Genomic DNA, 26,512 nt, shown 5'->3' on the forward strand with positions numbered 1-26,512 from the left:
TCTGCAAACAGGGACAGTTTGACTTCATCTTTTCCAATCTGGATGCCTTTTATTTCCTTCTCTTCTCTGATTGCTCTGGCTAGTACTTCCAACATTATGTTGAATAGCAGTGGTGAGAGTGGGGATCCCTGTCTGGTTCCTGTTCTTAAAGGAAAAGCTTTCAGCTTTTCCCCATTCAGGATGATACTGGCAGTGGGTTTATCATATATGGCTTTAATTATGTTGAGATACTGTCCCTCTATACCTAACTTATAGAGGGTCTTTGTCATGAATGAATGTTGAATTTTATCAAATGCTTTTTCGGCATCTATAGAGATGATCATATGGGCCTTGTGTTTGATTTTATTAATATGGTGTATCACATTTATTGATTTGCATATGCTGAACCAACCTTGCATCCCTGGGATGAATCCCACTTGATTGTGGTGAATAATTTTACGTATGTGTTGCTGTATTCTGTTTGCTAGTATTTTAGTGAGGATTTTTACATCTATATTCATCAAGGATATCGGCCTGTAGTTTTCTTTTTTGGTTATATCTTTACCTGGTTTGGGTATCAGGGTGATGTTTGCTTCATAGAAAGAGTTTGGAAGATTTGTGTCTGTTTCAATCTTTTGGAATAGTTTGTAAAGAATCGGTGTCAGTTCCTCTTTGAATGATTGGTAAAATTCTGCTGTGAATCCATCTGGTCCTGGGCTTTTCTTTGTTGGGAGCCTTCTAATAACAGCTTCAATCTCCTTTATTGTTATTGGTCTGTTCAGATTTTCTACGTCTTCATTGCTCAGTTTTGGGAGCTTGTGTGTGTCCAGAAATTCATCCATTTCCTCCAGATTTTCAAATTTGCTGGCGTATAGTTGTTTACAGAAGTCTCAAATGATTCCTTGTATTTCAGTTGAATTAGTTGTAATATCACCTTTTTCATTTCTAATTTTTGTTATTTGAATCTTCTCTCTTCTTTTTTTTTGTTAGCCATGCTAATGGTTTGTCAATTTTATTTATCTTTTAAAAACCCAACTTTTTGATTCATTGATCTTTTGAATTGTTTTTTGGTTTTCAATTTCATTCAGTTCTGCTCTGATCTTAATGATTTCTTTCCATCTGCTAACTTTAGGTTTGAATTGTTCTTGCTTTTCTAGTTCTTTAAGGTGAAGTGTTAGGTAGTTCACTTGCCATCTTTCCATTCTTCTGAGGTGAGCATGTAATGCAATAAAGTTCCCTCTTAGTACTGATTTTGCAGTATCCCACAGGTTTTGGTATGATGTATCATTATTTTCATTAGTTTCAATAAATTTTTTGATTTCCTGCTTGATTTCTTCTTGGACCCACATGTCATTAAGTAAAATGCTGTTTAATTTACATGTGTTTGTATAGTTTCCAGAATTTCGTTTGTTATTGATTTCTAATTTTAATCCATTGTGGTCTGAGAAAATACATGGGATAATTCCAATCTTTTTGAATTTGTTGAGATTTGATTTGTGACCTAATATGTGATCTATCCTGGAGAATGATCCTTGCGCTGATGAGAAGAATGAATATTCAGAGGTTGTTGGATGGAATGTTCTATAGATATCTGCCATGTCCAATTGGCCTAGAGTATTGTTTAGGTCTTGTGTTTCTCTGCTGATTCTTTGCCTAGATGATCTGTTCAATATTGATAGTGGGGTGTTCAGGTCCCCTGCTATTATGGTATTAGTGTCTATTTCCTCCTTTAGGTCTAATAGAGTTTGTTTTATAAATCTGGCTGCTCCAGCATTGGGTGCGTATATATATATTTATGACTGTTATGTCTTCTTGATGGATCAATCCTTTTATCATTAAATAGTGTCCCTCATTGCCTCTTTTTATGGTAATTAGTTTAAAGTCTATTTTGTCAGATATAAGAATAGCTACTCCAGCTCGTTTTTCTTTTCTGTTTGCATGGTAAATCTTTTTCCATCCTTTCACTCTTAGTCTATGTGAGTCTTTAAGGGTGAGGTGGGTCTCCTGAAGGCAGCATATAGTTGGGTCCTCCCTTTTAATCCAGTCATCCAGTCTGTGTCTTTTGATTGGGGAATTTAAGCCTTTTACATTAAGAGTTGTCATTGAAAGGTGTTGATTTATTCCTAGCATTTTATTGATTGTTGTTTGGCTGTCTTAGGTGTCTTTTGTTCCTTGCTTTCTGATTTACTGTTTGTTTTCTGTATTTGTTGGTTCCTTGGGTTGTAGATAGCCTTTCTGTTTGTTTGTTTTCTCTTCACGAATGCCATTTTTATTATACTAGTGGGTTTTGATATTTCTTGGGTTTTTATGGCAGTGGTAGTTATTTTTCAGGAACCAAACCCAGTACTCTCTTGAGAATTTCTTGTAAGGGTGGTCGTGTGGTTGTGAACTCCCGCAGTTTTTGTTTGTCTGAGAAATATACTATATGCCCTTCATTTCGGAAGGATAGCCTTGCAGGGTAGAGTATTCTTGGCTGGCAATCTCTGTCTTTTAGTATTTTGAATATGTCATCCCATTCTCTTCTGGCTTTTAGGGTTTGTGATGAAAAGTCTGATGTTAGTCTGATTGGGGCTCCCTTATAGGTGATTTGACGCTTCTCTCTTGCAGCTTTTAAGATTTTCTCTTTGTCTCTGAGTTTTGCCAATTTGACTATAACATGTCTTGGAGAAGGCCTTTTTGGGTTGAATACATTTGGAGATCTTTGAGCTTCCTTGATCTAAAGATCTGTGATTTTTCCTATACTTGGGAAGTTTTCTGCCACTATTTTGTTGAATATGTTTTCTATGCAATCTCCTTTTTCCTCCCCTTCTGGAATGCCCATGACTCAGATATTTGAGCGCTTAAGGTTGTCTAATCTCTCTCTCAGATTTTCTTCAATGCCTTTGATTCTTTTTTCTTTTTTTTTTTTTTGCCTGCTTGTGTTATTTCAAAGAGACCATCTTCAAGTTCAGAGGTTCTCTCTTCAACTTCCTCAAGCCTGCTGGTTAAACTCTCCATTGTGTTTTTTATTTCGCTGAATAAATTCTTCAGTTTGGCAAGTTCTGCTACATTTTTTTTCAGGACATTGATTTCCTTGTACATTTCTTCTTTCAGGTCCTGTATACTTTTCCTCATTTCATCATGATGTCTAGCTGAGTTTTCTTGTATCTCATTCAGTTTCCTTAGAATTATCACTCGAAATTACTTGTCAGTCATTTCAAGGGCTTCTTGTTCTATAGGATCTAGAGCTTCAGAGTTATTACCCTTTGTTGGTGTACTTTCTTGATTTTTCTTATTTCTGGTATCTTTTCTTTGATGTTTATTCATTGTGGCAGGGGTTTCATAGTGCACAGGTTTGACACTATTGTCTGACTAAGATGTTGCTGGGGTTGCCAATTTGGTATGGCTACCTCAGTGACTGCTCAGTTGACCACTAGTGCCCTGCGTGTGTAGTTGCCTTGGGTCTTGGCCTCTCTGGGAAGCCACCTCTCTGGTCAGCTTGGACTCGGCCGGGCTGCTGGGTCACGGGGCGGTACCGCAGGGTGTGTGGTCTCTGCTGAGCTTCCATCTCCCGTGCTGGACGTCTCCCTGTTCCACGCGTACTGGGCTGGGCTGCTGGGATGCGTGGAGGCACCACAGAGCGTGTGGTCTCTGTGGAGCTTCCCCTTCCCCTGCTGGATGTCTCCCTGCTCTGTGCACGCTGGGCCAGGCTTAGGATGGAGCCGGGTGGCAGTGGTGAAGCCTACCTTTTGCTAGATCGTGTGGCGGCGACCCCCCCACAGGGTGTATGGTCTCTGAGGAGCCTCTGCCTCCCCTGCTGGATGTCTCCCCGCTCTACACGCACTGGGCCAGGCTGCTGGATTGCTCGGCGGCAGTGTGGTCCCCGCGGAGTTCCCGCCTCCCCTGCCGGATGTCACCCTGCTCCGTGCACACTAGGCCGGGCTGGGAATGGAGCCGGGTGCCTGCGGTGAAGCCTACCTCCTGGATCACGCAGTGGCAGCCCCACAGGGTGTGTGGTTTCTACGGAGCCTCTGCCTCCCCTGCCGGACTTCTCCCCACTCTGTGCACACTGGGCTGGGCTGGGAATGGAGCCAGGTGGCAGTAGTGAAGCCTATCTGCTGCGACAGCGGCCCTGCAGGGCATGTGGTCTCCACAGAGCTTCTGCTTCCTCTGCTGGACGTCTCCCCATTCAGTATGCACTTGATGTTATGTTTTTATAGTTGTAAATCGGTTGATTTGTGGGAGAAAGTGACACTAGGGACGTCTATTCCGCCATCTTGACCAGAAGTTCACAAAATTGATATTTAAATTTCTCCAGTCCACAAAATTCTTACTCTCAAAACAGTTTATTTGTATAGATGCAAACAAATGCAAACCAGCTCTACAATATTTTATTTGTAATTATAATTTCAAACAAGCTCTGAAAAAATATAAAAATTTTTGGTAAATCATTTAGGAACAAAACTTGACCTGAATTGATGCAACATTTAGAGTTCTTTTTCCCCACTTAGTGTGAATTAATATTTATATGTTTAACTACAGAAATGTTAGTGTTGAAACTAGCAATATAGGATGTCTTCTAACACCCAGATTACCTTTAAATACTATTTTCCACGAAAAGGAACAAGGCTCTTTGGAGAAATAACTGATTCCAAGACTGGAAAACATCTTTTGCCAGAAAGCAAGAGAACCATCAAAGGCTGATGGGGTGATATCAACAGGATACCAAAACCAACTTGAAGAGGCTCCCATTGGTCTAGGATGGAGAAATCTGGACATCAGAATAAATACTACCTGCAACCGATTTAACACATCAACTACACAAAAATTCATGAGTTCACTCCACAAATAAAATTAATCAGTCACCACTGGAGAATGCTGATACCAACTCGTTACTCTAAAAATTGAGAAATAAAAAGAAAGAATCAAATATTTAACTTGCTTTTCTAGTACATACTGCATTTCAAGATAATCAAATTGTTGAGAAGAAAGATCTCTTTACCAAAGAAGAATCCCAGCTAATACATGAACAAATTAAAGAATTCAAAAAATCACCACACTGCAACCCCTAATGAAATATTGGATCTAGGCAACAGTCATCAATGGCACTAAAATCAATAGGTGAAAGACAGATGGAGAACTTCACAACAGAGGAAACCAAGCTGCCACCAGAGGAACCCACTTATTCATCTTAGCACCTCTAAAAGTGGAACAACCAGACACAATGTTCTTCCTGATATGGTGTGAAAGTAAGTACACAGTACCAACTATGAAATATTCCTGTCTAAAACCCTAAAGCTCATAAACCTAATTATGTCTTTAGATTTAACTACCAATTTACAGGACATACAGGAGATAAAGGAACAAATTAATTTATACCATGAGGAAGAAATCAGATAAATCCAGAACGTGGAATACTTTACAGGACAATGACCCAGTTTCTCCAACAAGTTGATGATATTAAAAAAACAGAGAGAGAAAATCAGAGAGTCTTAAGAGACATGAAAACAAAATGCAATATGTGGATATTGCTGGATCCTGGTTTTAAAAACTAACTTTAAAAAGGTACCTTTTAGGTCAGGCTGCAGTGCCAGAGGACTTGCTTGCTCATAACTAGGGCCACCTGCCCCCCTCAGGCAACCCTTTTGACCATGAGCAACACGGTGGCAAAAAATTAATTAATCTAAAAGATAGTTTTAAGATAATTGAGGAAATCTAAAAATGGCCTAGGTTTTAGATGACATCAAGAATTTATAACTACAGATCTCCATACTGGCTAGCTGCAAAAAAAAAAAAAAAGAAAAGAAAAAAGAATTTGTAATTATTGGGCTGGCCAGTTAGCTCAGTTGGTTAGAGTATAGTGCTACTCCTGAGTTTGATCCCTGTAGTGACCAATCACCAAAAAATAAAAAAATAAAATAAAAAGAATTAATAACTTTTCTTTGGGTATAATAATTGCATGGTAATTATATAAAAACCAAATAGGATACATACAGAAATATTTTTAGAGATACATGCAGAAACATTTTTAGAGAAATAACATGATGCCTGTGATTTGCTTTAAAATATCCTCAAAAACACAAAGAATGATTATGTTTTGTAATGAATATTCTAATTATCCTGATTTGATCAATATATATTGTACACAAGTATTGGTAGTCAACTCTGTACCCCACAAATATATATAATGAATTATTTTTCAATAAAAAATAATAATAAATAAATTAAATACTCCCTAAAAAAAGTTAAGTGAAAAGATGAAAAAAATCAGCAAAATGATACTGAAGCTGGATGATGATACATGGGGTTTCATTTTAATATTCTTACTATTTTTGGTATGTTTCAAAATTTCCATAATAAAAAAAATTAGGGGGTACCATCCCAGAGGGTCTAACACCTGGCAGAAATTGGAAACATCAGATAAGGGACAGTACAGCTGTAGTTCTCACTAAAGATTATAACAGGTTTCAGGCTTCTGTGTGTTTCAAGAACCTTAAATTTCTACCAAGCCTACAGTATTATCCCACACCCACACCAATTATCAATGGATAATTAAGTCAATTATCAATTGTAATTGATGAATTAATAATTATATCAGCTAATTTAAAGATTTTTTTTTTTTTAAACTAGGATAGCTTTGAAAATAAACCTGAGTGTAACTTATGCCACATCACGAATGTCACAAGTTTACTTCAGTAAGAATATGTACCAGGCTGATGAAAATTAGTCCTCTGAAACTAAAAAACAATTAAAACATTGTAAAGGCAACCAATATTTTCAGATCCTAACACTACTTAAACTTGATTCTGTAGTGCCTTTTGTTTAAAAGGGTGTTATCAGCAAGCAGCTCGAAGACCAGCTTCTCTTATTGTCTTAAGAGTACTATCACAATAAACAATTGCCAATACACTCTCTGCCCCAAAACTTGGCAGGTCCAAAGCAAATGTTTCCACTTCAATCAACATGAACAGAATCACTGCCAATAATACATAGCAAATAACACATATTATAGCAGATTCAATAATTTTCATAACTTGAAAAGTACTCAATTTGAAAATTTTTCCTATCAGTTCTTCTAAGAACACAAAGCACAATTTATAATAAGGATGACCTTGTTTTCCTAAACCAGGAGTATGAATATTTCTGAAATCATGACATCTGATTCCAGTTCTTAAGACTTCTTGACAGCCTACCTTTGAATTCATCAAGTACATTTAGCATTTACCCTTTGTACAGTGGCTTTTCTCAAATGAAAAAAGTTTTGTGAATTGTTTTTATTTTCTCAAATAAAGACCTCAATACTATTTTAGGCTGTATATCTTCTAGTCATACACCTAAATATATGTGTTGTATGTGTATTTGTTTTATACATATCCATGTGAATGTGTAAATTATATATACACACACATATAATACTCAGTACTATATATCATCGATATTCCCATACTATTGTTCTTCTGTTAAATAACAGTTCTATACTGTGAAATATAAATGACCTGCTTTTATCAGACATATAAGCTATTTCCAGTTTTGGTTTTTTTGGTTTTTGTTTCATTTTTACCAAGGAAGCTGTGATGAAATTCTTTTCACATAAATCTTTATACCATCTCTAATTCCTTAAAATAAGTTCTTAGATGTGGTCTTGATGAGTCAAAGGTTATGAACACATTTAAGGATCTTGAGAAATATCAATTTGTCCCTCCAAAAAGGCTATACCAATTAACACTATAATTAACAATGTATCAAACAGTTTATTCAATTCTTGATACTAATGAACATTATAATTTTTTTAATCTTTCCCAATTTGATTGAAGATGGGAGTAACAACATATTTTGTATCTCTTGTTAACAAGTGAGAATGAAAAATATTTTATGTTTCTTTGCTATTCGTATTTCATCTTTTATAAATTGCTTTTTCACTGTTTCCCATATTTCTATTGAAGAATGCCTCTTTGGCCTGCTGGTTTATAAGATACCTTTGTACATATGAGTATTAACTTTTTTGTGTGTGTGTGGCAGCTGGCGGGTACAGGGATCAAACCCCAGATCTAGGTGTTATCAGCACCACACTCTAACCAACTGGGTTAACCAGCCAGCCCAACAGTATTAATTTTCTGTCATATATGCTTCAAGTATTTTCCTTAATTTCTCAAATATCTTTCCATTGTGTTTTATAATACAGAAATTTGTTTTCATTTTTATGTGGTCAATCTAGAAACCAGTACAGCAACTAATTAGACATCTGGACTTTAAAGTCAGAACTTTAAACTTTTAAAGTCAGGACTTTAAAAACCTGGCTCAGATACTTATTAGATGCATAACCATGGGCAAATCACTTAACTTCTCTGAGACTCAGTTTCTCTATCTGTAAAACAGAGATATCACTACATAACCACACAGCATTTTTATGAAGATTACCTACATCCATCCATCCATTCATTCATTCATTTATAGTTTCCCACATTTGCTGGGAACTAATAAGCATTCATTAACAGTTGCTGTTACTATTATCATTAATGGCCATTGCATTTTAAATTTTGACAGCAGTTCTCAGATTTAAGTGTGCATAAAAATCACCTGAGACCTTTACTTTAAAAATCTAGATTACTAGGCTTCATTCCCAGAGGTTTTGATTATGTAGGTCCAGAATGGAGCCCTAAAACATACATTTCTAACAAGCATCCTCAAGTGATTCTTATGCAGGCAGTCCAGAAGCACCCCTAAAACAATACCTATTTATGCATTCTGCCTTTGGTGATATACATGAAATATTCTTCCATACCCCAGAATTAAATGACTCTATCTTCTCCTTTATTCTTATGGGTACTTTTTAAATATTTAATGCATCTAAAATGTATTTATTATATGGTTGACTAATTGTCTGAACACAATTTGTTGGAATAATCACACGTTTCCCTTCTGTTATGAAAAATATCTCCTTTACCACCAGGAAACTATTACTATAGTTTCCATTGTTTTTACCGTATGTTTTAATAACTGGTAATGAAAATCCCCTCATTATTTTTTGTTTTTCAAACTTTTCTTGTTCACAATCTTGCCTACTTGATTGCACAAGTTTTTTCTGTGCTCAATAAATATTTATTCACTTAATAGAGGCAGTAGACTTTACAAATACAAATGAACTTCATAGGCTTCCAGTCAAGATGGTGGAATAAGATGGTCACCAGCGTCACTCTCCCCCACAAATCAACCAATTTACAACTATTAAAAAGCAACAACAACCAAGCTGGGGCTGCTAGAGCTCAGGAGAAGAGGAGGAGAGACCTACGCAGTGCATGAATGCAGAAGCCACAATGAGAAAAACAAAGAAACACTTCAACCGTTTCGAATCCCAGCTGCTTCAAGGCTGGAGCTGGTGAGCACACAGAACAAGAGCTGGCAAAAGCCGCAGCTGTGCCCTTTGGATGAAGTTGCTTGGAGGTGGCAGGGGAGGGCCTTGGTGGCCCCCAGAGCAGGAAGACTACTAATAGGGTTCCCATGGACCCACATAGGAGTGAGGAGCCACACAACTGAAAAAAAGGAGCCACTCAGAGGCCAGTGAGTCATCGCAAGAGACCGGCACAGGGCCAGCCCCATGGGAAGTGTTTGGAGTGGGTATGGTGGGGAGATGGACCCACCAAGGGAACACTGGGGCACAGCAAGGACAGCTGATCTGCCCCCCAATCAGCACAGGCCCACTCAGTGGAGACTGGTCAGGAATATAGAACTGCACGAGGAGCAGTTTGCTGAAAAGACTCAGGCCCAGACCAGTTTCTACACAACCCGGGTGTACTGGATCTCACGAGAGACAGAAGTACCTATAAAGTCTACCGTTAAGACCTGAGCTGCACAAAAAGCCTTCCCTAGGGAATCAGCAGCAAAGCAGCAATTTAGCTCAACTACAGGGCTCAAGTACTGCTCCCCACAGGAAGTTCCCCCATTTTAGAAGTAAGCAAAGAACAACAAATTAGTTCCAGTGCAGAGTTTAAGTGGCAGGAACAGCAAATAATCCAACACAGAACTGGAAGAACAAACAAAATACCCACAGACCAGAGACAGAATTTAAGGTTAACTAGTAAAGGTCTCACATCACCAAAGAACACCTATAAAAACTAGAAGAACCAGAATTCCCCTGGGCTACCAAGTCAGGGAGGAGGGAGGTATGGGGGCCACAGCCATGGCCCCCGACACCTGCAACTAGTCCAGTGACGAAAACTAAGCTGCTGCAGGAATCACCCCAGGCTCTCCTGAGCCGGGGCACTGGGGGGCCGAGGGCCTCATCCATGCCCCCCCACACCTGCAACCAGCCCAGAAACAACCACCCAGCTGCTGCAGGAAGAGCCCCTGGCTTTCCCAAGCCAGGACGGTGGGAGGCCGAGGGCCTTGGCCACGCCCTGACACCTGCAATCAGTGCAGGAAGCACTCCGGGCTCTCCTGAGCAGGGCAGTGGGGGGCCTGAGCCATGCCCCCACAATACCTACAACCAGCCCAGTGACAACCACCAAGCCACTATAGGAAGTGCCCTAGACTCTCCGGAGCCAAGGCAGTGGGGGCCGAGGGCCTCAGCCACATACACCCCCCAACACCTGCAACCAGCCCAGCAACAACCACAGAGGCACCACAGGAAGCACCCCAGGCTCCTGAGCAGGGGCAGTGGGGGTGGCAAGGGCTTCAGCCACAACCCCCTGACATCTGCACCCAAACCCAGTAATGACCAAGACACTGCTGGAAGCCCCCTGGTCTCCCCTGCAGGAATGAAGGGAGTCCCCACAGGCCTCAACCATGCTCCTCCTCCTTCCTCCTTTTCCCACTCTACTTCCTTCCCCCTTCCTCTTCCCCCTCCCCCACAACAGCTCTGCAACATCATAGAATTTAAAAAGTAATATTAATAAATAAACTTTTTTAAAAAATGAACTTCATAGTAATTCTGCCAAAGTCTCATTGACACTTTGCTTGGAATTACATTAAAAATTTGAAATTAATGTGGAAACAAGTAATGTCTCTCCATTTCTTCAAGTCTTTATTTTAATATTTAAGTATATTTTCTTCATAAAGACTGCCTACATTTCTTAATAAATTTACTCCTTGGTGTTTTGTACTTCACTTCTAGAAGAGAGGTAGTTTAGAGTTTGAACTTTCAACTCAGATTGCTTAGGATCTAATCCAAGCTCCAGCCCTTCCTAGCTGTGTGAGTGACCTTGAACAAGTCACTTAACCTTTCCAAGCTTCAGTTTCTTATCATCAAATAAAGTGAAATAATATCTACCTAATACTATTGTTATGAGAAGAAAATGAGATAATATGTGTGAAACGGTTTACACAGAGACTAGCAGAGAGGAAATGTTCAATAAATGTTAGTCAGTATTATTAATATTAACATTAATGAGACCATTTCTAATTATATTTTCTAACTAATTATTCATGGTTTGCAGAAAAGTTGCTGATACTTTCTAATTTATCTGGTGTCCAAACATATCCTCTGAACTTTCTATTACTAACAGCTTTTCAGTTAATTCTCTGAATGGGAAAAACATTAGCTACTTAAAATCAAATAAAGAAGAAATCAAAAAAGATAACAGATTTGACAACAAAAAAAGTTTCTTATTACAAAAAAATTAAAAGACAGATGAATAAGAAAAATTTTCAAGCAGTGAATATAAGAAGTCAATTTAAATGTCATCTTGTCCTCAAGAGAGAATTACTTAATAACTGCTGAAACAAATGATTGGTTATGTAGAAAACATTTAAACTGGATCCTCAATTTAAACCATATGCCAATATAAATACCAGAAAAAACAAAGAAAGTTAAAACGAAACCTTAAAATTCTAGAAAACTACACTTAGCAGCATTGTTTATAAAGGAAAAAAAGCTGAAAGTAACTAAAATGTCATTGAAATAACTGTCATTTTAGGAAAATTTACTGATTTTATGTATTGTTTATTGTCTGGCTCCCACCCTGCCTCCAGCCCACACTAGAATGTAAGCTCCACAAGAGCAGGGACTTGTTTTCTGTTTTCCTCACTGATGTGTTCCAAGAGCCTATGCCTGGCACAAAGTAGCAATCAATAAATATTTGCTGAAAGAATTGTCCATCGACAGGGGAATGAATATAGTATATCCACATAATAGAATACTATAAAGCAGCAAAAACGAACCACAATTACATACATCACCATAGATCACTCTCAGAAACACAATACTGAATGAAAAATAAAAGTTTCAGAAGAATACATAATGATATTCTACATACAGTAAATGTAAAATTATAAAAAGTATATATATAGTGTTTAAGGTAGTTTTCCAACAGTATACCTCAAATGGGGCAATTATGGCTTTATCTTGAAAAACATAATAATTAGGAAAATACATTTATTATATAACTCACAAAAGTCAGTCTCTTACTTTAATAAACACTACTCGGTGATTATTTAAAACAGACCCAAAAAAAACTTCCATTATCAACTCACTTGAAAAAAGAGAACAGAAGTCCAACTGCAAAATAAAATATTCAACAGTGGTAAAGTAAAGCCAAACATACCTATAAGTTCAGGTGGGTTTCTTTCATTAAACCGCTCACACAGACGAATAAATGTCTCAGTATTCTCAGTTGTAGGACATTCACCATGTCTAGCAATATGGAAAAAAAAATTTTGAAAAAAGAAGAGATTACAAATTTCAATGAAAGGTTTCAGTATTAAAGAGTCTTATGGGCTGGCCTGTTAGCTCAATTGGTTAGCGTGTGGTGCTGATAACACCGAGGTGCAGGGTTCGATCCGTGTACTAGCCAGCCACCAAAAAAAAAAAAAGAAAAAAGGAAAAAGGAAAACTTACCCTTTACACTGAAGTTTTATATATTTGATTCCTTCTTTTTCTATGTCATTTCTATCATAGAACCTTGAAGTATTTGTCAGGTCCACCAACAAGCCCATTTTAACCTTAAAAAAAAAAAAATAGAAAGGAAGAAAGAAAAAAGGGCAGACTTGCCAGTAACTGAATTTATTCCAAAAGAAGTTGACTAAATAGCAATACTACATTTCATCCATCTATATTGAGAGAGATTTTATGTACACTCTGCCAATGAACGATCAACAATGGAAATACCACTTATCCAAGCCTTATTCAAGACACTAGGACTTAGCAGCCACTCAATGAAATAACTTAACCACCAAACTATTGAAGAATAGGAACATAAGCAAAACAGACTCCACTACCAAATCACAAAAATCTACCCAAAAATGAAAACACTACCAAACTGTAGTTTTCTGCATCTACCTCTGCACCTATGATTTATTAGACTAGAAGCTGGAACAGAGATAGCATCTACTTGAAATATACCACAGCTCAAGCTCCAGGCACACATCACCCCAGCATTCCAAGCAGCCACACACCAATCACTCTGTTAGATCTATTACCAGCAGCACCCTATATCCTAGGCTTAGGAGATGAGACAAGCCTTTTATGCCATAAATATATATACATATATACAAACAGACACATATAATATATCCCTTTCCATTTGATTAATAACCTTTCTATTTTCTGAAAATACACTAAAGCCTAAATTTATACTCGTTAAAAAGAAGGTTAAAAATAAAGAGACTCTTTTCTGCCTGTGTCCCCTGGTCTAATTAATTAATTGATCCACTGAATCACTCCTTCACAGATTCATAGATTGATTTTTAACTAGGTGGTTAGTTATTTTGTTCATTCATCTAACAAGTCTTTTTGAGTTTTGGCAGCTGGCCAGAAGAAATGAAGCGAGACTCTTTTTTTTTTTTTTTTTTTTTTTTGAAGCGAGACTCTTAGTAAGAAGACGGCAGTATGAGACAGCAATTTCCTCTTCTCTTCCTGGATATCATGCAAAAACAAGGTAAATGATGAAAAAAAAAAAAACCTCATTTTCAGTGAAACTAAAAGCATATAGAATTCACACATAGATAAAAAAATGTTTAAGTTCTGCCAAAAGAAATTAGGAGCACTGCAGAAGCTATGTGGGAAGGAAGAAAAGAGAAGCAAACCCGAGGATGACAGATTTTAGAAAATGCCAACAAAAATACATTTCCTCCAGCTTATTACCCTGAAGTGGTAGACCTATCTCTTACCTGCACAAGAGCTAAGAGACGACCAGGCAGATTACACGGAAGTAGAAGTAATGTAAGGGAGGAAAGGCAACGAAGATGCACAAAAATAGTAAAAATCACCCAGTATTGGTAAACCTCACAAAATGCCAGCACAAACATATTCCAATGAAGGAATCATCCTGGTAAATCGGGGACCAGTTAAATAAATTGTGGTATATGCTGCATTTGAATGGTGTACTACGAAGCTGTAAAAAAAAGAATAAGTAAGTTATTTGTGTACTAACATATGAAGATCTTCACAATATACTATTAAGTAAAAAAAGCAGGTTCAGACCAGTATGTATTATGTGTTTACTTGAGTGTAAAGGGGAGAAAAAAGTAATCTATATTTTTGTTGCTTATACATGTGATAAAGAAATTCTGGAAAGATATATAAAAATCTAGAAATAGTGGAAGCTATGGAGGATGTGGTGTGAGACGAGGCAGACAGAGGGCAAAAGTAAGAAAGAGACTTTTCACAATCTCAGCTTTTTAAACTTTTAGATTTTGGGCCGAGCCCGTGGCGCATTCGGGAGAGTGCGGCGCTGGGAGCACAGCGACGCTCCCGCTGCGGGTTCGGATCCTATATAGGAATGGCCGGTGCACTCACTGGCTGAGTGCCGGTCACGAAAAAGATAAACTTCTAGATTTTGAAACAAGTAGATATACTGTCGTTTTAAACTTAAAAAATAAAAATCATTAGAGTAGAATCACAACTTAGGCAGTTATATTCTAAAACAAGTATATATGGTAAAAAAAAAAAAAAAAAAAGCATGTACAGTCAAAACTCCTTTATAAATTCCTTAAATATCAATAAAGAACAGTATGCATAGCCATATTTGTGCCTCTTATTAGAGACTTAATCCCATTTCTCAAGTCCATCACAGCCGTTTTTCTTCCTGGGTTGGAACACAAGCCATTATTTCATCTGCTGAGCACTAATTGAAATAGTTGGCTTGTGTTCAGGGGCCTTGTGGTGTAAAAAAATCTTTAAAATCCGGAATCGCATTCAGCCTGGCAAGATAGCTTCGCTAAGTAATGCACATCGAACTAAGCCCAAACAAAGGAACAGTTAACTCACACATCTTCCTCCTCATTTTGAAGCATATACTCTCTGGAAAGAATGACAAGAGAAATGATATGCACTTTTTCAATCATTATCTTTCTCTCTTTTGTAGTTGCTTTTATTGAGTACCTATTGTTGGATTTGCCTAAAGGAGACTGGTCTACATAATGATTAGACTCCATTGTGACGGGGGAAAAAATTTAAAAAATTTAAATTTCACAAACAATGAAAGAGACAAAAATATAAACTTCCAAAATATAACTAGTTGTCAAAATGTGCTCTACTAATTTCTTCAGAGACTATATACTGCCACAAAGATTTAAATACCATAATACAGTTTCTCAGCGACCTAGGGTTAGAACCCATGTTGCTTGTCTCCAGGTCCAAAATAAGGAGCAGATGAAAAGTGGCAGTAAGCAGGAAAATGTGGATTTTCTAAATACATAGGAATATTTTAGCCAAGAAAACAAACTATAGTTTACTTAACTGCCCCGAGCCCCATACACATATATGTATATGTACAAATGTGTGTGTCATGAGTTTGTACGGCCAATGTGTTTATGTGAACATGCCTGTGTATATGCACATATATACACACACACATATTACATATACATACCTATTTTTCATAATATATAAGCGCAATCCGTGAAGTAAGATTCACGGATTAGAAGAGCTAATAGAGCTGTTGGAAGATTTAAATGAAGCCCTTACTTTGTGCCAAGCACTGTTCTACATGCTTTACATGCACTGATTTTTTTTTTTTTTTAATATGGAAACTGAAACACGAAGAGATTATGTAACTTGTCCAGAAAGCCGTAAATGGCAAACTGGGATTCAAACCCAGGCTAACTGGCTACTAAGTCCAAAGTCTTAGCACATTGGCTAGGAAATATTTAACACTCTATAAATGTTAGGTATGATTTTCAATGTGTTATTGACAATGAAAATAAATATTTAAAGTTTATAAGGAAGCTAAAATAAAAGACATAAACAACTCAAAACTACATTGAGAAAAGGGATGAATAACAAGTTTTCAAAATCTAAGTGCCTATTTTTCTATCCCATGATATGTCTTGCACATTATGGGGGCTAATATTCGTTCAATGTACTAATACAGCATACAAGGTATACCAAGAGCATAAAATAGTAACAAAGATTGGTGTTGTGGGTTGAATTATGTCTCACAGAAAGATGCATTCAAGTCCTAACTCCCAGTACATGTGAATGTGGCCTTACTTGGAAATAGGGTCTTTGTAAATGTACTCATGTTAAGATACGGTCATACTGGATTAGCATGGGCTCTAATAAAAGGACTTTATAAGAAGAGGGAAATATGAACACAGATATACACAGGGAGAACGTCATGTGACCATGGAGCTGCAAGCCAAGGAACACCAAGGATTGCAGGCAATCCCAGAAGTTAGGAGAGAGGCATGGAAACCATTCATCTTCAAGACTCCAAAAGGAACCAACCTTGCCAACACCTTGATTTCGGACTTCTAGCCTCCAGAACTGTGAGAGAATAAAAATGTCTGTTGTTTTAAGCCACCCAGTTTGTGGTAATTTGTCATGGTAGCCCTAGGAAACTGATACAACTGGTATTATGTCAAAAAAATGTAAAAAAAAAAAAAGAAAATCACAAAGTTTCACTTACTCTTGTAAAGCTACCTGACAGGCATATAAAATGGTACAGCCCCTCTGGAAAATGGGCAGTTTCTCATAGAACTAAACATGCAATTACTACATGACCCAGCAATCATATTCTTGGGCATTATCCCAGAAAAATGAAAACTTATGTTCACACAAAAATCTAAACATGAACATTCACAGCAGCTTTACTCACAATGCTCCATAACTGGAAACAACCCAAAGGTCCTTCAATGGGAGAATGGTTAAACAAACTCTGATACGTCCACACAATTTAATATTATTCAGCAATAAAAAGGAAGGAACATTTTGTTGATACACACAAAGATCTGGACAGTCCTCAAGGGCATTATGCTTACCGAAAAAGCCAATCCCAAAAGGTCACATACTATTCTATTCCATTTATGAAACAACAAAACTACAGAAATGGAGAACAGATTAGCAGCTGCCAGAGTATAGAAATGGGAGTGGGGAGAAGATCTGACTATAAAGAGGCAGCATGCAGGAGTTCCTTTATGGAGATGGAACAGTTCTGTAACTACCACCACGAATTTATACATGGGATCAAACTGCACAGAACTATTAACATACACACACACACACACACACACACACACACAAATACACACACGAGTGTATATAAAAACATAAAAATTAAATAAGGTCTGCAGTCTAGACAACAATACTATACCAATGTAACCTTCCTGCTTTTGATATTGTATAATAATATAACATGTCACCACTGGGAAAAAGGTTCACAGATTTCTATGTACAATTTTTGCAACTTCCTCTGAGTCTGCTAATTATTTCAAAATATGAAGCTTTTTTAAAAAGCCACCTAAGAACAGAAGAAGGATAAAGTACATTAAGTCAGTAGCAAAAAAGTTTTGCTTCTTACCTTTAGACTCTTTAGATAATTTGAGAGCATACTGGGATGGAATCGATTTTCTTCAGCAACTTGACTATCATATCTTGGTCCTAACATTGTCTTCAGAGGTAAGAATCTTCCTAAACAACATTAAGATAGGTAATAATTTTCATTAAAGAAAATGTTCCAGGTTAAAACCTTATAATTAGCAATTCTCAAAATCACCTTCTTAAAATATTTTAAATGGAAAAATTATCTGTAAACTCAACTGTTCATAAAGTACTCTCAATCTAAATTATATTTTTTAAAAGGTGCTGCCTTGAAACTTTTAAGGACAAAGTAAATTCCAGAAATGAACAATCAAACATAACAGCAAAAGAAAAATTACCAGTGAATGCAACCTCTTAATACTACACTGAGAAGTTATTGACTTTACACTTTTAAAGATATGGTATTAGAAAAATGATAATGAAATAAATAAATTGATTGTTTAAAATTCCTGATTACAAAGTTTTTAATATGAGTTGGAACTTTCTCCATCTTATGAACCATATCCTCCATCTCAGGACAAAGATCACACTAGGATATGCTATCATGCTGAGAGGATACTAACCAAAATCACTCTCCACACAACTATCAGTGATTACAATTTCAGCAAGAAACACTGGCTTTTTTTTATCTTTTTTTCTGAATCACAATTTAAGCACAGGGGAAGTCACCGTGTATAATCAATTTTAAAATCACCTATATTAACTGATTTATGTTTTCAAACATAATAAAATCAATAACAAGAATATCTACCTAAAATAATATCTAAGTGATATCTTAACTAAATCTGCCCAGAGGCCTTAACCTAAATTTTATGAAAAGATCATTTTTTAAAATTTTATTTTCTACGAAACCATTCAAAGTCACCAATAACCTCCCCATGGTCAACTCTCAAGACTCACCTTACTTAAGCTCTCAACAACATATGAAACAACTAATCACTTTCTTATTCAAGAGGAAGCTCTTAAATCAATCACATTCTTCACTTGGCTTCCAGGATACTACCTCCTTCAGGTTTTCCTCCTACTCTGGCCTCTCCTTAAGTCTCCTTTACTGGTTACTCATCATCTCCTTGATCCCTCTACATTTTGTCTCAGGGCTCAGCCCTTAGACCCTTTTACTACATATAACCACTCCCTGGGTGTCTTATCTAGTCCCATGGCTCTAAAAGCCATCAATATGCTGATGACTTATAAATTTATATCTCCAGTCCAAACCTCTCCCTTAATTCTGGACTCGGATATCAAACAGCCTACCTGACTTAGTCTCTTTGTCAAACAGACATCTCAGATTTGATAACCAAATGTGAGCTCTCAATACTCAAACCCCAAAAGCTGTCCCTCTCATGGTCTCCCCATCTCAGCAATTAGTAACACCATTCTTTTAGTAGCTCAGGTCAAAACCTTTGGAGTTATTCTTGACTCCTCTCTTTCTCTCACCCTCCATATCCAATCCATGAGCATATCCTGTCAGATCTACCTTCGAATTAAAATAAGAATCTCACCATTTCTTAACACCTCCACCATCAACTTACCTAGATTATTATACTTTATTTGGTTTACTTAACAGATATTTAATGAGTACCTACTACATTCCAGGCATTGTTCTAGGTACATGGAATACAATAATGAAAAGGAAAAAACAAACAGGGAAAAAAAAAAAACCTGCCCTCATAGAGCTTACATTCTATTGAGCAAAGATAGACTATAAACAAAAAACATAATAAATAAGTAAATATGATATGTAAGAAGATTCATCCCATTAGAACTTCTCTCCTTGTCACTGTTGTCTCAGAGGTCCAACCCCGTTTCCATCAGCTCCTTCAGGCTTCACTTTGCTTCTTATATAGGTGATCATCATTATCAGTCCCCAGTAAATTCCCTTAACTTCCTTGCTCCACCCCCATTACTCAATCACACTAGCCTGAGAAAAATCTAAACCTCAATGAACCCAAACACCTGACTACTTTGTGCGTACACCAATGTAGCTGAGGGCTCCTAGCGAAAAACCTCACAGCACAGCAAATGGGTGACACTATAAATCATAAACACCAATCTCAAAGGCAATCCTACCCCATACCACTAACTATCCTCTGTGACAAATAACTGTTTCATATCTTTTCATTCCTAAAATATACCAACCTTCCACACCCTCTTTTCAACTGACACCTTACATTATACCTCACTGAAAAGAACAGAAGTCATAATAAAAAAAAACTAAATTCATATAATGTTTACCACATGCACATGCCAGCCATGTTTAAAATATTTTAAATAATTAGTTCATTTACTCCTAACAATAAGTACTGTTATTATCCCCACAAAGTAACTTGCCAGATGTCACAGGGCTAGTACATGGTAGAACAGTGGTTCAAACCAATATACATAGATCTAGAATCCATGCATTTAACTGCTATTCAACAGCGCCTCTCAACCATCAGGCAGAAACTAGCTTCTCTTTGCAATTAAACTATAAACCTTTCTGTACCTGAGCTCATCCTCTTCTTCCCATTAAAAGCCAATTCTTTCCTTCTGCTCTGAATTCCCTTGCAGAATCCAGATGGTGCTTTTCAAAAACCATCAACCAAATCTTCCTTCCTACCCTACCCTCAAACATCTTAAGCATCTTGGACATATGCTGGTTCGTTCCCATCAGCATTTAAACAAGCCCTAAACTCTCCTTTATCAGCCTCCAACTTATGCTTCATTTTTACTCCTCTTCATAGCCAAACATTTTTTAAAAGTTTAATACACATGCTTCTATCTTTACTTCCTCACCTCCAGTTCACTTATGTGTACATGTGTGGACAAAAATGTAATGACTTTGCTTCTCTATGACTGTACATAATTTAGGTTTTGAGCTCCCATTCAAGATAGCCTACAGTCAAATCAGAATTCTCCTCCCCCACTTCCCCTTCTGATCCCCTCCACCTAGAGGTGATTATATTCCTGGAAGATAGAGACCCTGGCATCAAGGAGGGATACAACTGCTTTTTTGTACACCATCTTTTTTCCTCTCTGGCTTCTAGCAAACTGAACACATTGCACCTGGTCTTTGGACATTGTTACCTTCCATCCCAGCAGCATCTGCTGACTAAAGTCCATCCATAGCCTTGGCAGATGTGTCAATGAAGGTTATCCTACATTTTCCATGTTTCAACCCCAGCCTTCTCTTCAGGTCAGGTGGCCACTCTCAAGTCACTTCTGATCATACCTTATGTAGCCACTGAAACTTTTGGCCACTCTATCCCTACCCGAAGGGTGGGAATTAGACTCTTAGGTAGGTCTCAAAGCCATGCCCCCTCAGCAATCCATTACAATTCTCTAAGAGACTTGCAGCCAAGTAAGTTTTCAATACATTCCCATCTGGCTTCTAACCCCACATTTTCACTGAAAATACTTGTCACCGTCACCAACTTGTTACCAACTTCCAACTTGTTACCAACTTTTCTAGTATCTTAATATCTCAGCAGTACTTCATGTATCTGACAACTCCTTCCCTCTTGAAAAACTCTCGTCTTCCCTGACACTAGATTCTTGTAGTTTCTACCACCCACATAACCCTACCCCCAATTTCTAGCTATTCTTCCTCAACTCTTTGTTCTCTCTTTTATCTTCTACGCAACTTATAAATGCCAGATTCCTGAGTTTCATCCTGGGCTTTTCCTCTACTCTCTCTACAATTCTCTGCTTGAAAGATCTTATCCACCGCCATGGTAGAAATGATGGTATCTGTTGACCAAATTCCACTCATCTTCTTCTTTTTTAGGGCACATAGAAAGACTACATTTCTCAGCTTCTCCTGTAGTTGGGTAAGGGCCATGTGACTGAATCCTGGCAAGGGGGTATGGGCAGGACTGAGCTGTTCCACTACCAAGGCTGGCCATAAAACTCCTTGAGCGATCACTCATTCCTGCTCTGCCTCTTTTCTTCCCCAACCTCAAGCAAAGAATTAGGTTTATTACCTAATAATATCCTATCATATTCTATAATAGACTCATTACTACATTTGTTAAAACAAAACTGTTTAAAGTTGACAGTTTGCAGGGCTGGATGATTAGCTCAGTCGGTTAGAGCTCAGCCTTATAACACCAAGGTCATGGGTTCAGATCCCTATATGGGCCCACTGCCAAAAAAAAAGAAAAGAAAAGAAAATAGATGAATAGGTTTTAAAAATAAAAAATAAAATTGATGGTTTGCTACTCCCATGAAACTACATGCTTTTTAAGGTTAGGTATTATATCTTAGTCATCTCCCTAGCCCCAAGGACTAGCACAAAGTAGACACTCAAATATTTGCTAAGTAAAATGACTTCAAAGTCACTATGCCAAGACTGTGTCTTTTTTTTTTTTTTTTTTTTTTGGGTCGCTAGCCATATGAGGATCTGAACCCTTGACCTTGGTGTTACAACACCACACTCTGACTGAGTAACCGGCTAGCCCAAGTGTCTGATATTTATATTCCCACAGTTCCTAGTAAGTAGTTTTCTGTTTTGGGGGTTTTTGGCAGCTAGCTAGTAAGGGGATCAGAACTCTTGACTTTGGTGTTATCAGCACCGCACTCCAACCAAGTGAGCTAACCAGCCACCGCCTCTAGTAAGTTCTTTACATATAGTAGGCAAGATATAATTTTATGTTAAGTGACATACCTTTAAGAAATGAGAAATTTGTTTCCATCAAAGTGTTCACCTGAAATCTATCACTCAGAAGAAAAAAAGAATTCTTTAGAAATAAAGCTGGCCCTATCTCCAGGAGCTCCCTCTCATTGCAAGTCTAGTCTAATTAGAGAAGGTGACTTTAGAGGGTAACAGATTACATACAATTAGTACTATTTTCAGGAAAATTATGAACTTCTAATACTAGTAAAATGCATCCTAATGTTTAAGATAAAAAAAAATTTGAGGAGCCATAACACATTTTCCTCAACATACAAATATCGAAGGAATTATATAATAAGCATGGATTACTTTTATAATCAGAAAAAAAATACGGGAAGAAAACAAAAGTAGGAAATGGGAATGTGTATGATTCCTTATTTCTCACTAAAGCCCTGCTACTATAAAACACTGCTAATCCTGCATTTCTAAAATATGTAATATAGCATGAACACTTCTAGGACAGAGACAGAATTTAAAGGGAAATTCAGAGAAACTTATCAAGAATTCTATATTATATTCACTTTCCTTTCTAATAAGCATCACAAGACAAAGCAGTACTGATTACTAGCAAAGACCCAGTTTGGTTCTCAGGAGGCCTGGGGTTTTCTGTTCAGGGACCACAGTTAATGAGATAGGTAAGCTTAGTGACTCAATCACAATAATTAAGTCTAGCTTTTGGGGGCCAAAATATTCCAACAGAAGAAAAAGGAAAAACATTTTATTCCTGGCTCTCCTAGTTCCCAGCAGAGTGCAGGGGAAAAAAAGCACACAACTCCATTTCTCAGAGAGGTATAAAGCTGCCTGGAGCTTAGCACCTCTCTTGCTGCTATCTACCCTCAGTTAGTGCCACATTTGTCCCATTCATCTAGCAATAAGTCAGTATTCTGGTATTTGTCTGTGCCATCTTGCAGATCTTATATTAAAATTCTGATTTTTAAAAAGTTCTGATTTTTAAACTGTTTTTCTAATTTCCAAATTAAAAAATGTTCACTTTGATAAGAACTTCTGTATGATTTTGTTTTCCTCACAAATCAGCGTAGCAGATAAACTGAACTCAGGGATCCAGGAAACATGCTCCAGGCTAGAAAAGAAGCCAGACATCTAGGTTTAAGGGTTTCTTCATAACTCCATAGAGAAATCCACATGTAAGAAAGGATTATATATTAAGTTAGAGATGGTACAGAAAACAAAATCAAAATGGCTGAAGAGTAAGACCTATAAAGAAAAATGTAAAGAACTGTGATCAATTTGTTCAAAGAAGAAAGTACAATGATTATCAAGTAAAATTATTTTGATTACAACTGAAAATGTATATAAAAATGTTTAGAACATAAAGAAAACTTCATTGTTCTTAAAGAAAAGATTCCCTCACACTAAGAGTTGCTTAGATTATCTTTCATTATCACTTTTATCCATTGTTTATATGGCTTTATTAACTGGAGATTTTTATATAAAATGTGAAGAGAAGCTGACAAACTAGAAAAATCAGAAAACCTGAACCAAAAGTGACTACAGAATCTCCTCTTCTGATAATTTTAAATTATTAGGCAGACATACTGTAAATATGTACATAATTAGTAACTATTCACAGCTGACTAGAAAATCCTTTAATTTTTGTTTTAAAACTATCTTCTAAAAAAAAGCAATAAACTGAAGTTAGTTAAAATTTAAAACTTTCACTCTTGAAAAGAAAACTTTTAAAAGAATGAAGACAAGCCATAGACTGGAGAAAAGATTTACAAAAGCATATATTCAAAGGACTTGTATTTACAATATATAAAGAACTCTAACAACTCAAACCCAATTTAAAAATCAGCAAAAGATTTGGACACTTCACAAAAGAAGGTATATGAATAGCCAAGAAGCACATGAAAAGATGCTCAACATCAAACCAAAATAAGATATTACTACACGTCTATTATAAGGGCTAAAATTAAAAAGACTGATCATACCAAGTGTTGGAGAGGATGTGGAGCAAACGGAACTCATACAATGATGGTGGGAATGTAAAATGTCACCACTTTGGAAAAGTGGTTGGCTGTTTCTTGAAAGTTAAACATACATCTACCATGTGATCGATCCAGCCATTCCTCTCCTAGAGATTTTACACAGAGAAATGAAAGCGTATGTCCATACAAAGAACTGTACATGCATGTTCATAGCAGGTTATTTGTAATAGCCAAAAACTGGAAACAACTCAAACGATCGTCAATAGATGAATGGATAAACAAATTGTGGTGTACCCATAACAATGGGAAACTACTCAGCAATAAAAAGGTATTAACTACTGATACGTGCAACAATCTTGATGAGTCTCAAAATAACTGTGCTAAGAAGCCAGATACACACATCCCCAAAAAGAGTACATACTGTATGTTTCCATTTATTAAAAAATTTTTAGAAAATGCAAACTGACCTATAGCAACAGAAAGCACATCAGAGGTTGCCTGAGGGAGAGATTACAAGGGTCAGGAGGAAACCTGAGGGGGGATGGTTTCATGGGTGTCTACTAGGATACAAACATGTGTGTGTAGACAAAATTTATCAAACTGTACATGTCAAAGTCTACTTTATGTCAAACTCAATAAAGATGAAAAATCCACAATAAAAGTCATTTAAAAATCAAAAACAAAAATCCTCCAGATTCCCAGTCTCGGTGTCGACCCATTTCACCGCTGAAAACCGCCCCTCCTCTCCTTAGCCCTCCATCTCAAGACCGATACTCCCCGCTTCTTCCGAGAGAAAGGCTGAACCCTAAAAGGTTCACAAACTTCTAACTAAGCTTCAAAGTACTGCCCACCGTATTCCTGGGTCTTAGCTCCTGTCACACAAACCTCCTAGCTTCCCGTTTGCAATACTTAGCCTTAGAGGCATAGTGACAAGTGCCCCCAATCCGCCGACCCACCCCCTCCCGTCCATGTTCCCGAACATTCATCCACAAAGCTTCATCCGACCGAGCACATCTCGGTCCTGAAATACCACTAACGGGCACGGAATCACCGAAAGCTGCTCTCCTCAGTCTGCCCACCCCGGGGCCCGTCGGAGTGCGGGGATTCGAACACCCCCTCCGCCCAGTTTACCTGCCACCGGCTGGCCGCGCCGCGGACAGTTTAGCCACCGCGGCGGGATCTTGTTGTGAGCCATGTCTCGGCGTCGCGCAGAACCGCGCTTACAGCCAACGCTCGCAGCACCTCTGCCGCAGCCTCTTCGCGGTCCAGTCCTCACCGGAGGTGCACAGCACCCGAATCCCGGCCGGGATACCAGTCCCAGCCGCTCCTATCCGGGTAACGTCAGGGGCGGCGCGCCACTTTCATTCAGGATCAACTCCTCAGCTCTAGAGAGCCCACAATGCACCGCGATTTCCGCCCCCTAAGGCCCCGCCCCCTTCTCTCCGAGGTCAGAGGGGAAGAAAAGGAAGCTTGGCAGAGGGATAGCTAGGAGTTAAGGCCAAGGCGAATGAGAGGGGCGGGTCTTCCCTCCTCCCGCCCCGCCGAAATTCCGGCGCGCGCCTAGTTCGCCTCTGCGCGTGCGCAACTGCCCTCTTACCAGACGTGGCTGGGAGACGGATATTTTCTTTTCCCATCTATACAACTGAGAGAAACTGAAAAGAATGGGAGGAAGTCAATCCTCTTTCCACGCGCTTTCATAAAGGCATCTGTTTTACTGATGAAAGGGGCCTTCCCACCGCTATCACAGCTCAGGCTTGGCGTCCCGAAATATCTCCCTAACAAGGTTCGGGGGAACAAGTTTAGAGAAATTCTACGGGCAGGAGAATGGAGCACCAGAAATGAAGACTTTCTCTTTGGGGGATTCATCTGAGGATCTATGAAACATCTGAAATTAATTTCAAAACATTTTAAGAGTTTGGTTTGTACATTTCTGAAGCAAAGTTTCAAAGCCTATTTGGGAGTCTCAAAAAGTTACTAATTAATGTATATAATTGGCAAAGGCAGGAATTGCCCAGTGGAGTGACGCTACATGGCTGTGTTCTCCTTTGCGTACCAAATAAACGGACCCTTTTATTTTCCTTTCTAGTTAGGCGGAGGTGCTTGGAAGCATTATATAAATGCCGTCCCGTGGTGACAATTTCTTTAGGTACCAGACTACATTAAAGTATTAAATATAAAGGTGGATGATAGTAAATT

At 37.9% G+C, this 26,512-nt stretch overlaps 1 protein-coding gene and 1 non-coding gene across 7 annotated transcripts in view; one reads left to right on the plus strand and one right to left on the minus strand.

Annotated features, from left to right (window-relative positions):
- Nucleotides 1-25,705, minus strand: part of RNGTT (RNA guanylyltransferase and 5'-phosphatase) — a 303,195-nt gene extending 277,490 nt beyond the window's left edge. For all 6 annotated transcript variants that reach the window (XM_063096565.1, XM_063096564.1, XM_063096563.1 and 3 more), the window contains exons 1-4: nucleotides 25,448-25,705; nucleotides 17,694-17,803; nucleotides 12,791-12,894; nucleotides 12,498-12,586 (exon numbers count right to left, since the gene is read on the minus strand). In XM_063096565.1, the coding sequence (XP_062952635.1) occupies nucleotides 12,498-12,586; nucleotides 12,791-12,894; nucleotides 17,694-17,803; nucleotides 25,448-25,511 (367 nt within the window). In that variant the 5' untranslated portion in view covers nucleotides 25,512-25,705. The remainder of the gene's footprint in view (nucleotides 1-12,497; nucleotides 12,587-12,790; nucleotides 12,895-17,693; nucleotides 17,804-25,447) is intronic.
- On the plus strand, nucleotides 5,524-5,622 carry LOC134379389 (small nucleolar RNA SNORA76). The gene has a single exon (XR_010023787.1). It is a non-coding gene; the product is annotated as a small nucleolar RNA SNORA76 (small nucleolar RNA).
- Nucleotides 25,706-26,512: the final 807 nt, after the last annotated feature.

Source organism: Cynocephalus volans, chromosome 5 (assembly GCF_027409185.1).
Source record: "Cynocephalus volans isolate mCynVol1 chromosome 5, mCynVol1.pri, whole genome shotgun sequence".
Lineage (NCBI taxonomy): Eukaryota > Metazoa > Chordata > Mammalia > Dermoptera > Cynocephalidae > Cynocephalus > Cynocephalus volans.